Here is an 18,698-nt window from a genome sequence, read left to right on the forward strand (position 1 = left end):
TTTTGTCTCTTCTGTTATTAGTAATAAGACAAATCTTTGGAAAATCAAGTCATTTTAGAACTTACAGGCTTTGAAATATATCCTTAATTTTAAATGATCAGTTGCTGGATGGAATGGTTGTTATTCATATTGAGAGGGAATAATGGTAATTATATATTTCTCATGTCTTCCATCAGCCTGAGGGTTTGTGACCAATAATAATAATAATAAATAATAATTCCACCATCTCTTCAAATTGATTCTGATTACTGTACCACAATCCTCTCAGGGTTGTGGTCTGGAAGCATGGCCCACTTGGCCAACACAAGTCATGTAACTCCCTCAGCCATACATACTCTTGGTGATCTTGGATGGTCCCCCTGTCCCAGAAGACATAGCAAGACCTTGGCTCCTGGCTCCATAGCCATATGCTCCAACCCACTGAAATATAAATATGGTTTGTTTTCAAACATGTCAATGTGAAGTACCTGTCCTGTGTGAAATATTTTGACCAAATATATTCCACAGGCAGTCATCAACAGTGTGGCACCTATTTAGCTATCCTGGCTCCAATGCATGAGGTTTTAAGTGAGCATGTCCCTGTTGGGGGGGCGGGGACGACAGACAGGAGACATTTGGCACTTCTGTTGACCCAAAACAGATGCGTCCTACTTGACAGAGTCGACAGTGATCAGAAAATAAGGCACAAAAATGTGGCCTGGCTCACACCAACAGGGATTTTTTCCCCTAAATGGCCAAAGGGGATTTCAAAAAACTAGGCTATCGTATCACCTAAAAGTCATACTTTGGAAAAGCAGTCCTCTGTAATACGGTATGCAGAAGTATTCTAAATATTATAAAAATAAGCATCAATGGGTTTCAGTCCAGACATTAGCATCCCTCTTCAAAGTGCTTCTGCTTTCCTTGGAAGTAATTTTTTGAGACTCAGACACCGCAACCTTAACGATGCATGTCAGAGAGTACATTCCATTGAATTCAGGGAGACTTTTGAAAAAGTGCGTGCAGGATTGCTCAATGGATCTTTGGCTTTGTGGCTATGGAAAATCATAAACACAATTACATAACCAGAGCGGTTATTTTAAAAATGAGCTTCGAATTTAAGCCGAGGTTGTGGCCTTCACAGCCCACTTCACTATCACCTCAGTGATCTGAGATTTTTGTACCGGCTGCATTTGAAAATGCAGGTAGATGTTCGGGCCAAAATACTATTTTATTTTATGAAATTGCAAACAACGGATATTTTTAAAAATTCTTTGCATGCTTTGTTGTTCTTTTCAAGCCGGTGGTACTTCAGCTTCTGAAACACAGGAAGTAAGGAAGAAGAAGAAAGTCAAGGTACTTTGGTTCACTAAGACCTCCAAGTTTATCCAGAGTGTACATGTAATTTTATAGCATCTTATATAAGGAAAGACCTGATGGAACTGGCTTATAACAGGGACTTAAGACTTTCCCTGTGTCTTTTCATTCTATGTTTTCAGGGTTAATGTTTCTGTTCTAGACACTATCAGTGAAGAGGATAGTGGATTTTGTCTATATATCATTCACTGGGTTTAGCACAACTTTATAATGCTTTTCTTTAAAATGCATTTCAGGTCACTGCTGATACTACACAAGATTCAAGTTGTAAAACAATTGAGGTAATTGTGCCAAATCTGTTACAAAAGTGAATATTACAAAATATTACATAAGAGAGGGTGAAAGATCAAGTCCGAGGCAGAGACAGTAACGCCAAGCCCTAGAAAGCAGTTTGGAGAGAAGTCTTCTAAATCTGAATTTGACTGTATAACTAGGCAATAGAAAAGTTGTTCTGGAATGGGTTGTGACTCGGCTAGAGGCTTTGGCTTATTTAGATAGACAGAGAAAAGGATAACCTTATCCTATTTTCGTCTTTGCTGGATAATTCTACAAATCCCCATTCAAAGGCAAGAATATTAAGCAGTTGATATGTAATGGAATGTGGACCCAGCTTTACTGTAGGACAGATACCCTGGTCTACATGGGGGGGAGAGGGGAATACATATATATTGTCTTATTTTATCTTTTTTTGTTCATTTAATTTGGATCATTTACAAAAATGGGATGTCAGAGACTAGTAACCATAATAATATCACTGACAATAAAACAATATCAAACTAACAGCATAAGTGGTTGGTTGAGAATATGGGGAAGGCAGCTGACCCTTTTTACTTCCACTCGGTGTGCTCGTGACAAATCCTCCACCTGTTTTTTTCCCTTAAAGGTGTTTTTTTCACTGCAAAAAAATAACATTTGGGGAGGCATAAAGCAATTGGCTGTTGAGTGTGTCTAAGAATATTTGGTTTTTACATTGAGTGGAGTGGGTTAGTGCAGAATTTATGCCTCAGGAGGCATTTCTCTAGAAACAAGACTGCAGTCTGGTTAATTCATTAAACAATTTAATTAAAATTGAAAATATACCAGAAAATCCATTCAAAGGTAATGCAGGATAAAGATCTTTTAGCTTTGTTATAGGAAGTCCCAATGGAGGTTTCCGTGCCTGGAGTTGTACTGACAGCCATCATCACACCCCAACTGAAAAAGAAGTACTGTACAAGAATAATACTTATTCTAAGAAAAAAAAAAGGGGGGGGGAGTGAAGCCTAGGTGGAGCAATTTTCATATCCACAAACTGCTACTTTAAAAAGGCAAGAGAAAACAAAATACTATCTGGTTATTCCCCTGTAAAAGTATAGCTTTCTGTATTGAGCAAGTAGAAGAATCCTTGATTATGCAAACTTTATTTTTCTTTTTAGAATTTCAGGTTCCCAGGTTTCAAGCTACGGAAGCTTACAAAGCTCCCAAACCATCTGGAACCTGCACAACTCTGGGATTCTGTTATAAAAATGCAAGATATTAGGGTATAAACTTTTAATTTCCATTTAGGGAGCAAAGCTATTTGATATAAAATGTTGCAACAAATTAATAATAGTTTTGCTTTGAACAGAGGCTGGAAACCTAGTGGTGTTTGCATCATTTGAATGGCTATAGTTAATTGTACCTAATTGTAGCTTGCTATAGCTAAGTGTAGCTAATTGCCACACTGGAGCATGACTCAGTCATGTGCCCGTTCACATGCCTCATTACACAACCATGATATGACCCAACACGTTCTCCATTAGCTGCAATTAGCCATGGCAAGTTATACTAACCTCATGCAGGCACCAAGCTGATTCTGGCTGTGATTTATATCTGAAGCAGTGGTGTTCAGACTTGTGTCTTTGGACTACATCTTCCAGACTTCCTCAAGCAACTTAACTGCACTCCTTAATTTTGAAGGACAAACTGGATTGGTGCTGATTTTCTAGCTGCACTGATTCTCAATTTTCTCCAAGCTGCCCGCCATCAATAGCAGCTTCTCAAATCTGCAGGTTCTTAAAAACCACTGGCCATGCAGCACAATCAGCTGGCATCCCAAGAATTCAAATTAAAAAGAAGGTCTGCACACTAGCACCTTGGTCTGTTTTTTGACCACTGGAGACACAACATGAGATACTGAAAGCGGCAAAATGCTTTGTATTACAGTATTATGAATACATTGTTTTATGCTTTTCTTGTCATTGTTCCTGTTTTTAGTTCTGTGTTAAGTCTGCATTTCTGTCGCCCAAGGCAATTGTGGGAGGAAAGATAATACATTTGAATATATTAGAATATGTATGTTGCTTTGCAATGGGTAGGACTCGGTTGAAATAAAAGTGTTTGAGAGACCAGACACTAAGTAACCTTTGCTTTTGACATTCTTCCCTCGCTCTTTTCTCTCTCTCTTTTTGGACAGGGAGCAAATGTGAAGATTTTGAAGAAGCTATTCATTTCTGAAGCATCACTTGCAATTTTGCAGGATTGTTTTTGGTGGTGGTTTCTTCATAAATTCAAGGTACGAAGGCATACAAGAAGAGTGGGGCTGCTTCTCCCAGGATTCCATAGTAAGCTCTCAGCCGGTATCTTGTGCTGGCTAGACTAGAGGATTGTCTACCTCGTAGTTCAAAAACAAGGGTGGATATTTGTGCTTTAAAAAACAACAGTAACAGCAGATGGGGAGTAAAAGCAAAACCAAGCTAGGAGAACAAGAACAGGGGAGAGAAATAGTTATTCTAGCTAGAAAAAGGTGTCAGATTCATGTGCTAAGTGACCCAAATTAAGCAGCTTCTGTTTGGCACCTAAAGTATGTCAGTATGCCTGGAATTTTATGCAGGAAGCCTGAGGTAGTTCATGTAGTGTTAACTAATACACCCTGAAGTTGTTTGTTGCACAGTACAATCCCACACATCTCCAAGGAATGTCCGTCACATTTGGTGGGATTTTGCTCCTAAGCCTTGTGTGTGTGAGAGCTCTCTGTAAGGCAAACTGGCCAGAATATTGATGGGTTTTACAAATCCCGCTTCTGTCCCTATGGTAGCGATGACCAGAAACGAATACAAATAGCATACATGGGGGAGTGGGTGGGGGTGGAAAGAGGTGCTTGAGCATCAACAGCCAGCTCACTAAAGAGCATTATCCTTGGGGCTGGTGTGAAATTTCCTATAAGCTTTCTAAGGTGTCCCCTGCCCAGAAACCTTCTTCATCATGCCGGGGAGGGGGGCTCTTGTTTCGTATATTATTTTTGGTACCTGAACTGCTCCCGTGTGTAAATGCTCTGCCAAGTATGAGTGTGAAATGGTAATGCTGATAAGACCATCTCTGGGTTCTCTTTCAAGCCTGATCAAGAGGAGCAGGACCATTTTTTTGACAGAATCTCGGACAGCTTTGTGGCGCTTCTGCTGAGCACTCCCAATTACATCAAAGATCCCTTCCTTCAGGTAATGCCATCAATATATGTCACGTACATTTATGAATACCGCTCCCCCTCGTCCAGTCCTTTCCTGTTTAGTTCCTTAAGAGGAAATACGAGCATACTGCAAGCCCACTTCTTTGAGATGAATGTGTAGCAGAGAAAAAGAGAATGTATTTATGCACTTGTGTGTATATTCATTAAATTTAAGAGTCATCCCATGATCTTAGTCCTCTTAGTGAGGGGGAAATCTTCCTAGCACCTCTTCTGCCTCATTGGCAGCTGACTGTCATGTCCTGTGCTGCAGTTTGGGTTGGCCATCTCGTAGTTTCCCCCCCCCCCAGATATTATGGTACTGCCACTCCCACCAGTCCCGGCCACTATAGCCAAAGGTGAAGAACAGAATCAGAAGCCACATCTAGAGATGAGGTTATCAGGTTGCTGGTGCTCCGGGAATTCTGTGCTTCCTAGGCAGAGAGATGTATGAATTCAGGGCAGGCCACCCTGGAGGAAGTGAGAGTCTGGTTCTTGTGTGAGAGATGGCCTTGAATCCTGGCCACCTAGCTCCCTTTGCTCCTAGCTGGTGCCAGGGCTCTGTGGTTCCATGGAAGACTTTGCTAGGTGTGTTGCACTTACCCCAAATCCAAGGTCACAGGGCCTGCTGGGTACAGGCCCCGGGGTTGTTTATACCGCCTGTGCTGTTGCTGCAGCTCACGGGATTGCCGCAGCATCCTCTTACGCACAACATTTTGTCATGCAAAAGACCACCCACGTGGCATCAGAAGCCCCCCCCCCGGTGACATCACGTGGGCCTGCTGCTGCTCTCAGGTTTTGCTCCTGAAATCAACTCCTTGTCTGAAATTTGCCTACCCCTGCTGTAATTTGGGCTTCAGGGCATCTGGTTGCTTATGTTAGTTATCTCATAATAACTGCAGATGTATCCCGACTGCTTGTCGCAAGCCATCTATCTTACTTTTTGTGAAGCTTTTCCTGAATCCCAGCGTCATTTTGGGGATCAGTTTAAGGACGAGTTAATGGATTTAGTCTTCCAATGGATACGAGGTACGGATATGTTGATTTTTTTCCCTTGAAATTGATGGGATTGCAATTTTTAAAAAAGAAACATCATTTCTATGTAATTTGATTCAACCGACATTATCTCTGTATGGAGCAAAATAATGAAGAATACAAACACAGAAATGGTCAGGTTAAAAATAATACTGAGCATTGTGATATCCCAGAAACGTGGCACATTTACAGAGTAATCCTGCCACGTCTAGACCAAAGGAACCCCGAATTATGGGACTTACTCAGCAGCCTTCTTGTGGTGTAAGCAGGAGAGATGAAACTCCCATGAGTATCAGTGGAAACGTGGCAGGAGATTAAGTGCAGCTTGGGGGTGTTTTTATTGAAGTTTATTGAAATGAAACTTTGACATGGGATGTCAGCATTAATCACTAGGGGTGGAATGAAGCAGGTTTAAGACGGAGGCTGGAAGACTTTAATTTGGAACACTGGTCCCTTTAAGCCTCATTAATAAACATTATTTGCTCCTACTTAATGTTACGATCAAGTCTCAGGTGCTTGGTTCTCATTGCCTTTTTCATCTTCTGAAAAACCGACATGTTAAATTCAGAGTGGTGTAACTTAACACAGTACAAACCGTTAAGAACATCTACTTAGGATTATAACCACCAATGAGCTGAGTCAGACTTAATTTTGATAGACATTCTTGGGAAGGCACTGACTTAGAACAAAAACTTTGTTACTCCGTGCACATCAGCGACCACAGGAATTTGACTTAGGAATAATATTTTGATAAAAGTATCCTTATTATTGAATCATTAACACAAAGCTGGCTTGTGCTACAGTGAGCGGTACTGTAACATCGGCTTGGAAAGAATGCTTGTCATTAAAACCAATCACAGATCTGGAGTAAAACAGAATATGGCAAAAAACAAATGACAAAATATGTTTTTTATTATTCCTATATGACAGCTTGGGCATGACCCCCCAAAAACATCTTAAAACAGTTTAAAGTCTCAGTAGGAAGGCTGACTAGTTGCTTAATTCTCTCCCCACCTCCACCATCTCCCAAATAAGAACTTAAAGCTGCTACATTTGGGATGTTGTTGTTGTTGTTTAGTCGTTAAGTCGTGTCCAACTCTTCGTGACTCCAGGGACCAGAGCACGCCAAGCCCTCCTGTCTTCCACTGCCTCCCGGAGTTGGGTCAAATTCATGTTGGTTGCTTCAGTGACACTGTCCAACCATCTCATCTTCTGTCGTCCCCTTCTCCCCTTGCCGTCACACTTTCCCAACATCAGGGTCTTTTCCAGGGAGTCTTCTCGTGAGGTGGCCAAAGTATAGGAGCCTCAGCTTCAGGATCTGTCCTTCCAGTGAGCACTCAGGATTGATTTCCTTCACAATGGATAGGTTTGTTCTCCTTGCATCCCTTCTAATATACATTTCTCATTCATTCTGCAACCATTCATGTTTTCTTTAGAGAGGATGATCTTGTCTCTTTGTGTTTCATCTGCTCTCATCCTCATTTTTTACAACGGTTTTAAATTTTGCTTGTTTCATTCCTGTTCTCTTCTTCTCTCTCCTCCTCCTACTCTCTCTCCTCTCCCTCCCCCCTCTTTTTCCTGTATGATAGCCAGTATCCTTCCACCTTTGGATATAGGCCTAGGAGAATGTATTTTTTGAGCCAGGCAGTTCTGCTTCATCTCTTCATTCCCCACCTGTGCACCTACAATGTGACAGGATAAAGCACAACACAGAATAACCAACTTCTCAATTGCATATACATTACAATACTTTCCATCCATAATTCATGGCAGTTTGGTTTCCAAAAACTTGCCTGATGTTTTTGGCTTCATTTATTACTGAATGCAGTGTGGTGCTTCTGTAGTAACTAGGTTCGGCTGATTAAAATACAGAGCCTTATAGGCTGGTGATATAGATGTGTAATAATCACTCTGTCAGTGTTCAGCTTTCTAAAAACTAAATATCAACTCATTAACTGTAAATGTGTTGTAGGTTTCAAACCTCGCAAATATGCTTGGAAGGAATGGAAGTTATGGTGCTTGGAAACGGCCGTACAGAAAGATTCCTTTCACACGTCGTCATCTCATATGAAACTTCTGCCTAGAACACTGTCGAGAGCAAAGTCTTGTAAGTGCTGGCCAAGCGGCATAAAAACATTATTGAATGGTTGTTTGAGTGGTGTACACTTAATGCTGGCAATAACAATAGTGGTTAAATACATTTTTAAGAAGACTGTCATGTAGGTCTAAACAATCACTTGTAAGTAAAAATATGAAATCTTTAATTGATTAGTATTTTGCTGAATGCTTGTAAAGCAGAGCAATACAGGCCGTTAGACATAATCTGTAATGAAATGCCAGGGCTTGTGATTTTTCCAGCCAGGGTGTCTGGGGGACTAGCAAGGAATGGCAGTTCGCATGGCGTAGGCAAGATCAGCTGCCATGGATTGTGGTGTATTCAGCATGGGGCTGGCCTTAAGGACCTCTGGAAACTTCAAGTGGTGTATGGTACATTGGTCCATCTATTACGTAGCAGATTATGTGTGTGTGTGTCTGCGCACACACACACACAGATTCTCTTTGTCTTGTATAATTCAAGATGTTGACTTAGGCTTCCATATACTGCTTGAAGCCAGCCCCACGTTATTGTCTCTTAGATACGGGGAGAACATTTCCTTTGTGATGCCATGGGTGCAGTAAAATGCAGACATCAGAAAGATGCAGAGGGATGTTCCGTTCTTCCAATGACTTGTCCGGGCTGTTCTCTAAAGGTGCTGAAATGCTTCTCAGAAATCATCCCTCACTAGAAAAGGAAATTTCCTAGTTGCTCAAACCAGCTTGAACACACAGCAGGAGCTCTCCTTGCTCGCTTCATTTATTTTAAAGTTTGCTTGTTTTGTTTTGTGATTGGTCTTAAGCATAGGATTTCTTTGGAAGCTGATTTCTCAGTCACGGAAATCTGCTGGAATTAATAAATCTGAAGAGATGCAATTTATGCTTACGTGTAGGCTCTGCACGCAGACAAGAACTGAGATTTTTCAGAGTTCTTGGGTTATGAGGAACTAGGATTGAAATAATTATTTGCACTTTCTGATTCCCTCCCCCCACAAAAAATGTTGTTGTATGCTTTGATGTGGAAAGCCTGTGTTTGCCACCTGGACATGTAAAGAACAGGACTTGTCTGTGCAATGGATAAGAAGACAGTTAATGATGCATCTGCATTTAGATCAGTTAGAAGGTCCAGCTTGACCTTTCCCTTGCAAAACCCACATTCTGCCAGACCAAAAGCTGCCCTGTCGGCATTGCTGGCCTGCCACGATTGAACATTACAGCTGGTTTCATGTACTGTGCCTGTTTTTCCTTCTTCTAAATAACAAACAGTAGGGACAGCAGGCCCGTGACGTTTTCAGAGGGAGGGCTTAAGCCTGCCATAGAACCACCCATTTCTAAATCTGCCGTTTGCTCTCCCAGTTGGCTATATTGGTAGTCCAACCATGTGCAAAGGGCGGTGTGTTGGTGACCCCTCAGTACAGATGTTCGGTTTGACACTAGCGCACATTAGGAGCAGAAAGGTGTTGATACGATTTCACAGATGTTGGCTAGACATTCTATGCCAGTTCTTCAGCTGAGGACCTAGCCCAAGATTTATGAGAAACCACAGAAACTGCTACAGCTGTGGGAAGACTATCAGATTTAACTGGAGAAAGAATATAGCTTTTGTGTGTGTGTGTGTGTGTGTGTGCATTTTTTGGGTTGTTCCATCTGAAGTTCCCATTGTACGAATTGCTGCAGGCTGTCATTTTTGTCTGTCATCCAGTACACGTTGGCAAGAGAATTGTGTACTAGACTTTGTGTCTGGTCATGGAACTGGGGGAAAAAGGGCTGCTGAGCCAGACGATTTTCTTATTCCTTTAGAATCAAAATCATATGAAACAGATGCAACTTAATAAGGTTCTTTTTTTTATAAATAACATCAATTTAAATAAGTTAAAACAATAACGTTCAACTATAACTTAAAATAAAGTTTAATGCTGTAACAACAGAAGAAAGCATGAATAATGGTGGGGGGTGGGGAGATATCAGAAGCCATATGCCCTAACGGGAATTATATAAAAAGATAGGTTATGTTACATAAAAACCATATGATGTTGTCTGAATTTTTACTTCGTCGTTATATCTAAGGATATTTTGAGGAAAGTGAGATGAAGTATATTTCCCTTATTAATATTATTTTATATACACTTTTTTTGGGTAACATCTTTCCAAGCAGCATTAGGCATTCTTACTAATACATAGGAATACACTGCAGTGGTGCCACCTTCATTCACCTTCCATACGAGCTTTATCATCTGAATACCACAGTAATCCAATTTAAGGTTCTTTTAATACTTGTGCATTTTTTTTCCTGGGAAGTATCTAATACTGCTTAGCCACCACGATTAGTACTAACTTGGTCATCTGAAGACTCATTCCAGCAGCCATCAAGTCCAACATATTTTACATAACATTTTCATCTGCTTTATCATTATTATAGCAGCCATGTTTCATGAAGCAGATAAGTTTGTTTTAAATAAAATATCATCAGATAATCAAGTCATGACTTAACGTCCGAGGGTAGTTTTAACTTAAGGATCTGCAAAGCTACTCTTAAGACTAACATAAGGATTGTACAACTCTTTACAATTTTTTACAACTTTTAGTTACTAAATCTTATGTAGCGTATATCTTCATTTTTTTAAAAAGTCTCTTAAAAATAAACATAAATGCGCAAGTCCAGCTTGTTCAGTTTTCAGTAGTATTCCAGCTTTTCTTCCTCATACTTTCCAACAGTGCCTTTTTCAGATTAGAATGGTTTGCTGGAACGGGTTCTCCATCCATAGCATGTGATCAGGATAAAGCGAGTGGAAGGAAGTGGGAAGATATGTCTTCCTTACTTGTCTTTTGGCCTCTTTTAGGGGCACCATTCTGTTTCAATGCAATATACATCTCCTTTCCTTTGTGGGTCCAGTTTGCTGAAGCATACGTGTTGTAATGGTTTTCTTGGATCAGTTCTACGAAGTTGCAGTCTTCATTGCACACTTTCTGTTTAAGAACAAAAGTGGGGTGGGGAGGAGAGAGCAGAGAGAGAGAGAGAGAGACATTAAGACCAACACTGACATAATACCTGGGAGGGGCATATCTCAGATAAGAAAAAAAGGACCCATGTGGCCACGGAACACAAAGCATGCTTCTTAAAAAAAAATGCATGTGCTTGCTGCGCTCTTTGCAAATCTCTTGCGTCTTTTAAAAGGGAATGACTTTCATTACAGAAAAAAAAATGTTTAAACAATTTGGGTGGAATTCTGGCTCCAGTCCAGAAAACTGTAAACAACCCTTTTAAAGCCATGCATTAAATAGATTGCAACACGCCCCATTCCGAAAAGGGCCTTCTATGAGCCAGTCTCCATTTCTGTATGTGTGTAAGGAATCCTGTTGTTTGGGGCCTGCTGGGGAAGAAAACTGCATGGTGCTTGCAGAGCCCTAATGCTTCATCTTCACAGGCTACCCCGCGTGGCCATGGCTGGATGAGGGGAAAAGCCAAAGGTAAATTGGCAAACGGATCGGAGGAGACGAGGGAAAGAGCAAACAGAGGCCTTTAGCCAAGCTGTTCCCCAGCTTGCCAAGATGCTCCTGCTCCGAACCTTTTACAGTATATGGCTTTTGGGAGGCTGGAGAAAAGCTATGAATCTCAGCTGACCCCAAGTGAGTTTGCGTTCCAAGGAAAAGCGGAGCCATTCCAAATCCCATCCCCTCAGGAAAACAGGGGCGTGTGGCGGTTCCCACCGTCTCCCCCAGATTGGGGCCATCGTATGAAAGGTCGTTGATTTTCGAAAAAATGCAAAGAACATTTATTCCACCCTCCCCCATTAAATAGAAGGTGCTGCTAATAATTATGCCACTACCTTTCCATACAGCTTCCCAGACTTATTCATGGCTAAAAAGTATTCACTTGCCACTCCTTTGATTGCCACGATTCCAACCGCCACTGTCCTTATTTCAAGAATACCTGCAGAGAAGAAAAGCGAGAACTGTAACCTGTCCATCTGTTTTCGTCAGGGCATCACAAGGCTCTTTGATCAAAGAAACAATTCAACTGATTATTATTTTTTTAAGGAAGATAATCAAGTGATGGTTATTTTTCAGTTTCTTGTAACAGAACTATTATATGACACCAACTATCTTAACTAATTTCTTAATCTTAGGAAACATATGGTCTAAGACAGAGACAAGATTTTAGAGTTGGGATTCCCATTTGTTCTTCATCGGTGGAGGCAAGAAGATTGCTACTTAGACACACACATCTCCATGCTAATTATTGTTACTTTTAGAGGTACTTTAGTTGTAAGCTACTTTTGAAGCCAGTCTTGGCTAGGTAAGGAAGAGCAAAGGCTATGAACAGCCCATCAGGGAAGTCTACATAAATTTAAGAGTACAGAATAACTTATTCATGGATTGTATTCCATGTGTACAGAAATTGCCTTCATTGGAAAGAAAGAAGAAAGCACCTTAATAACTGGGCCCGTTCCATTCCCATAGAGACTATTATAGATGTTCATCAAAACTTGTCAATAGTACTACACTTTATGCTTGACTTCACCCACATCTCTGCATTTCAAAGTCATCCTATTACTATTTTTATTTTTTTTAAAAAATTTTTTACATAGAAGTTAGAATTGAAGTAATATATTTGGGTTGACACATTGAAAACATTTGTAAGTGCCATGTCTGCACAAGAGCCCAAACCTTAGAACTTGTCTGTGATGAAAAACAGATCATGGCAACTATAAGAAGATGAAGTATCTGTCTGACCGTCAGAGCCATGGAAAGCTGATAGGCCTTGAAATCATGTCTGCGTCACATAAAGAGAAGCAACTAAAATTTACTGTCAGTACCTTTTCAGTCAAATGTAGTTCAGCTGCGTAACTGAGAAGTTTTAATTTTTATTTCCTGAGTCATTGCAAAATAGTTCTTGACTCAGTAATGAAACCTGACTGTAGAAATCATCTGGTGGAGCATGAACTTATTTCAAGCTAGTCACTGGATCTGTCTAAGCCAGCATTGCCAGCTCTGACTGGCACCAGTGGCTTTCCATGGTTTCAGGTAGGATTCTTCCCTAGCCCTACCTGGAGGTATTCCTTGCTGGCTTCCTATCCAGTGGCTAAACAGACCCAGCACTCCTTAGCTTCTGAAAGTGAACATGGCTGGGTGCCTTCTGAGTGTGTGTTGAGTGCTGGCAGTTTCCAGAAGGATTAGCTTTGCCACTCGGTTGAGTGAGATAAGAGGCTTGTGTCAGCCCTATTTTCCAAATCTGACCTGCGAATAGAAAAAGGATCCTGTCCCTCCGGTACGGCAAGGGGATTACAATGCAAAGTCTTAGCCCCGGCACCCAGAAAGATGCCCATCAAATGGTCTTCTTGTCTCCAGCAGGGCGAGGTGTTGTGCTGGCCTTGTTGGGACGAGAGCTGATTGGGGATATTTCCTTTTCTTCTGTGCACTCCCCTAGAGAAAGAGGGCGTGCAGTAGATGGCAGATGTGCCTTCCTGTTGAAATGCTAGGCTTTGCTTCTTATTTATAGATTTGCTGTCCCATAGACACCCCAATATGCTGTTTATAGGCTGGTACACCTTGCCAAACACCACACTTCTGCCAATAGGGTTGCCAGGTCAGTAGCATTACATTCCCCATGATTTCAGGGCCAAATCTTTGACCTAGGGTATGCCTTTGTTATGCAACAGGGGTGGGGTGGTGTCTTTGTGATGTCAAAGGGGCAACCATTGCACCGTGGGGTGCATGTGGGTGTCAGATAGAGAGCCTGAAAGCACAAGGATGAATTTAATGGCCAAGAAAACAGTGCTACCCAGGTTTTGTAGCCAGACTCTGTTAGGAGAGATTTGCAGACTGGAACAAGGAACACTGTTTTCTGCAAGGAACATGAGATAAAATTAAATGTAGGCATAGAAACAGATATCTGCGTGATCTGCAGTATGTCAGGATGAACTCCCACCCTACCCCAACCAGTTCAGCCTGAGGTTTCAGCCACAACATCTAAGACCTTCAGAATAAAATCCCACACCTGAGTATCGAGACCAAAGCCAGAGACCTGCCAACCGAATCTACTCAAGAGCTCATGAATTATACTCTTTATTGTCTTAATTATGCCTACGATGCATTAGAAATGCATGAGGAGGTATTCAATGAGGAGGAAAAGTAGCAGAAGCTGGTGGGCACCCAAACAGGTGGGCCAACATTTATGTAGGTCATCAAGAAAAGGAGCGAATGGCATGGCATTGAGATAGATGTTCTTCTTTTCAAATACATATACGTTGGGGAAAAACAACTTATTTGCAAGTTCTTCTCTTTCAAAGTAGCTCACTTTGAATACTGCCCGTAGATTACTGGTAAATTACCATTCAGATAAATGTTGAAAAAAATGCAAGTTTAATTTTAAATGCTGTTTCAGATGGGTGGGTGTTGCATTAAGGCTTTGGAAACCATGCAGGAAGGGTCAACTTGATTTCAGATTGGTTTTCTTCAAGACGGTTTTAATTTATGAGTAAGACTAAAACAGTGCCGGCACACATGGCCTTCATTTCAATATCATGAGAAAAATCTAAACATAGCAAAGGGACGTCTGTGGACGAGTATCTTTTGAGACCATAAATTGCTACTCTGACAAATTACTACAGCTATAATGCAACACCATTGTTCTTTGGATTTAAAAATCCACATCTCCTGGGGAATAGTTTCCTCATTTTTCCAGTTGCACCAGAAACGTTGTATTCTACTTTGGAAAATATTACTGTGGGTGTAATGCTCATTGCAGCAGTTGTTAACACTAAGTAAGAGTGTCATTGTGAAAAAAGGCACTAGGGCTGGACTGTTGCTCCAGCATATGTGTTCGTCAATAATTTTCAGATATTTGTATCAATAGCAACTTGCTGTGTGTATACACAGAAATATATGAAATCTATGCTGCCCTGGTGACAAATTTCAATCCTCCTGTTTGTCTCTCTTTCCCTCTTCTGAAACGACATCTCTTTTCCTTGGCAGTTGACTGCAAATATCCCTGGCCATTCTCTACCACATAACCAACACCAATAGTTCATCTGTGACCATTAGCAAGTAATCACTTGTGTAACGGAAGGTGATTTGTGGCCCACAAAAGGCAGTAGCCCCTCCCCAATCTTCTCCCTCCCCCTCCCTCTGCGTCGGATGCTCTAAAAACATACGGTCATTTCGGAAAGAACCTCAGTTTCCTCCTTCTTCACAGCAGTTACATGATGGTAGTTTCCAAGTTCCCAGTGGTAAAAGAATCCCAGAGAATGGTCCGTGGTTCCCATCTTGGGTCCCCAGATGTTTTTGGACTAGAACTCCGAGAAGTCTTCACCACTGGCTGTGCTGGCCAGGTTGGGAACCACCGTCCTAGAGGACTTCGGTTCAGAGTAGTACCCACAAAGGGGACTGCCTGGGAATCCGATGTCCTCCTCCTCGGAAAGCAGGGCCAAGAGTAACTGACTTGTGCGACTCACTTTATTTCGGCCAGGACGTGTTGGCTAATCAGCCCTTCGAAGGTCGATGGCTGCCCGCGTTAACAGTACGGTTGTCGTTTCCTTCCCCTCATTTCATTCTGTCCCTTGCCCATAACTAGCACCCTTGGGCATACAAACCCATGACTGTACCATCGCAATCCATGCAGCTAAAAATTTGGGCTGTGCCCACTACAACTCGGGCCAGATAAAACGCGGTAGTATTACAGGTGTCATGAGGCTCTTTGGGGTCTTTACTGCAACAGGTTGAGAACATGGCGGCTTCTGGAGAAGGAGGCTCAGTTTGCAAACGGGTGTGCGGAAGGAGGCAACCTGGTCTAGTCAAGATTGCAGCGTAGCGTTTAGGAGACGTGTTCCCGGGATAGCATGGCCATTTAGACGTCACAGAAAATGTGTCTGTCTCTAGGAAGCTGCAGATGGGCACTGAGACAAGAAAGGGGTTCAGTGAAAAACATGGAGGGGAGCCCCTGCACCCACAGTTCAAAGGCTGGCAGCCGAGTCTGGACTCTGAATCCTGGTTTGTGAATTTAGAAACTGGGAAATTGGAGAGATGGTGGAACTTGGACTAGCTGCAGCTAACGGGTGTTTTTCATTAATGGCGGCTGAGAGTAGTTGTTTTCTGCATTCAGATGACCTTTAAAGATGATACCAAGCCAAGTCAAATCTCTACTCATTGTTTATCTGACTCTGCTTAAATGTAGCTGATGCCGTTTGCTCGTTAGATAATTTTGAAACATGAATAGCAATCAAGAGAGTATACATGAGGGAAGCCAGTGTTGTTTTCTGTAAGAATTATTTCTTAAGAGCTTTATTAGTCTTACAGATACATACTTTAACAACGATGCACTAAATGCACTGATTAATTTAGTTTCTAAGAAGAGTTTCTAGGAAGTAGTAACATTTGTTTCTGTAAGTTTTTCTGGTGTATATACAGAGAAGTGTTATATTTTGTTTCACATCACTGTGTCAAAACAGCTTTTTTTCATTATGAAGCCTTTTAAAAATTAAATTTGTAACTACGCTCTTCAGATGTACACAATTTAGCTTTTGAGTTTATGGCATGTGAAGACAGAGAGATACTGGGATAGTGGAAGGCAGGGGCTTAAAAAATTTCACCTGAATTTGTTAAAAGCATTATGGAGATATAACCTGCAGTGGAAAGATTTCGCTTGAAACGAAAGACGCGGGGCATGGATGGCATTTCCTCTCTGCAACAGAGTGCTAAGATAAAGCAAAAGCAGATAGTGCTGTTCTGTGTTTAAACATCCTTTAGAAGTGCTCGGCATGAAATATGTTTGTTTTCTAAATCCTGGAACCAAGTGCATAATGCCAAGAAAGTACCATTGAACGTTGACCCTACTTGCAAAATAAACCCACCGATGAGTTTACAAACCTACTGCTGATCCTAAGGAAATGGCATTGCAGTGCCGACATTTCACATATAACAATATCCCACATGGCTGTTTCTCAGCAGCTGCTTGCTTTGGGGACCATGATTGGTTGCAGCTGCCTAGCCGACGAACGGCATGTGTATATGCAAAGGAAAGAAAAACAAAACAAAAAGTGCATGTGCAATTAATACAAATGACGATGCTCATGAGAAATTGGTCGACTCTGAAGCAGGTCTGTACAAAACAACCGATGCCTTTTAATACATTGGAGTTTACAGAGTTGTGAATGCTGGAGAATGTCAGTCTCCTGGAAGAAAAAAGCAACAAAATGGGCCCCCTGTCTTCCACTCTCTAGGAAGAAAGTGATGAATTTTGCATGCATTTCAGTTTCGGTATTGTTCATTATGATTTTGACTTTACTGACCGAAACAAAGAGTTTGGTGCTTCACATTCCTCTTTTATTCGCTCACTGCGTGCTTGCTTTTAACAGTATAAACCAAATATATGGTTTCATTCTACGTTAACTAAGCTAGAATTTCTTAGCAGAGATTTTTCTTTTATGGCCAACCCCTTAAAAAGCTATCAGAGAATTCAACCTTGTCCCCGATAATATTCAACTAATCCCCACCATCACCTTGATGCCCATATATAAATTGTGGAGAATTTTTGGTCGCTTTTTTCATAAATCCCTAGATTCTTGTTTGGGGCTTTTGCTTGTTTGTTCATACCACACAGATACAATCTCATTCAGTGGGTTTACCAAGTTCTGGTACAACATTTCTGTGGTTTTATGTTGTCCTTTTTGGTTAACGCATCACTGAATAAAATACTGTCTATGTCATGTATGTTAACAAAAGCCATATATATTTCAAGGAGTGTGGTGAGTTTCAAAATGCCTCAAACTCTTCCATGTGCATCAACCACTCTATGTTGTTCTTCACCACGACCTTCTGCCTTACAATATGTGGGAAGGTTTTATACTCAAAGTTCCTTCAGTGATGGAGATCAGAAATGTCCCACGGAAAAGATGAGGGGCATTGATTGCCCCAAGACCTTATAAGCTCTAGGAAACCAAGAAGATGAGTGTGGAAAGAGAAGGTCGTAATTAATCAGTGAGTGCTGACTAGGGAGACATCACGTTGCTGTGAAGATGCACATAACAAGAAGATAAATCTGTGGGGAAAAAATCTTAGCAGAAGGAATGCAACTTGACAAGAGGTATCTGAAAACGGAGAAGGAAGAAGTCTGGTGAGTGCTTTGGGTTCTTTCAAGGAGCAGCATGAAGAAGACTCAGAGGCAGCAGTGGGAGAACTGAGACCAGGGTGGTTGGCGATGAAGAGTTTGCGCAAGGAAATGGACACTTGGGAGAAAAAAGGTGAGAAACCAGGAACAGTTCCTGTCCTGGATTCTGGAAATGCAAAATAAGGAGGGGTTGAGAGATGAAAGACAGCATAGAGGTTGAAAAGACTGGTGGAGGAGAAGACATCTTCCAATTTGGAGCCTTCAAAAGTGATTGGAAGCCTTGGTGAAAATAGTTTCAGGAACCAAAAGATATGAACAATCAGGTGGGACACAATAATAAAATCAAGGACATGGACAGGAGGCTTTTAGGCTGCCTGGCTCAGCCCACATGAGTAGTATAACATGTTCAGAACAGGAAATCTAGAGCATCTCAAGCAGACAGCCTATCTTTCTCAAATGAAGGAAGTCCCAGGAGGGAGGGAGAACCTGTCCCCACCACCACCACCACCACCACTACAGGCAAGTAGCTGGCTCTGCGGAGGGACTGCCCTGAGCATTAAGAAGGAGAGGTTTTCTCTGCTTCTGGCCACTTTTGTCATTCAGTTTGAACTTGCTCCAGCTTGTCTATGACTTTGTAAGAGGTGAAAT

At 41.5% G+C, this 18,698-nt stretch overlaps 2 protein-coding genes across 4 annotated transcripts in view; one reads left to right on the top strand and one right to left on the bottom strand.

The window, feature by feature from the left end:
• Nucleotides 1-18,698, top strand: part of FAM227B (family with sequence similarity 227 member B) — a 66,053-nt gene that overhangs the window by 8,122 nt on the left and 39,233 nt on the right. For all 3 annotated transcript variants that reach the window (XM_078381000.1, XM_078381001.1, XM_078380999.1), the window contains exons 4-10: nt 1,280-1,335; nt 1,593-1,637; nt 2,772-2,876; nt 3,791-3,889; nt 4,710-4,811; nt 5,719-5,845; nt 7,824-7,958. In XM_078381000.1, the coding sequence (XP_078237126.1) occupies nt 1,280-1,335; nt 1,593-1,637; nt 2,772-2,876; nt 3,791-3,889; nt 4,710-4,811; nt 5,719-5,845; nt 7,824-7,958 (669 nt within the window). The remainder of the gene's footprint in view (nt 1-1,279; nt 1,336-1,592; nt 1,638-2,771; nt 2,877-3,790; nt 3,890-4,709; nt 4,812-5,718; nt 5,846-7,823; nt 7,959-18,698) is intronic.
• Nucleotides 9,838-18,698, bottom strand: part of FGF7 (fibroblast growth factor 7) — a 37,555-nt gene continuing 28,694 nt past the window's right edge. Inside the window, exons 3-4 of the mRNA XM_020790089.3 lie at nt 11,773-11,876; nt 9,838-10,912 (exon numbers count right to left, since the gene is read on the bottom strand). Of these exons, the coding sequence (XP_020645748.1) occupies nt 10,718-10,912; nt 11,773-11,876 (299 nt within the window). The 3' untranslated portion in view covers nt 9,838-10,717. The remainder of the gene's footprint in view (nt 10,913-11,772; nt 11,877-18,698) is intronic.

This window comes from Pogona vitticeps, chromosome 12, assembly GCF_051106095.1.
Source record: "Pogona vitticeps strain Pit_001003342236 chromosome 12, PviZW2.1, whole genome shotgun sequence".
NCBI lineage: Eukaryota > Metazoa > Chordata > Lepidosauria > Squamata > Agamidae > Pogona > Pogona vitticeps.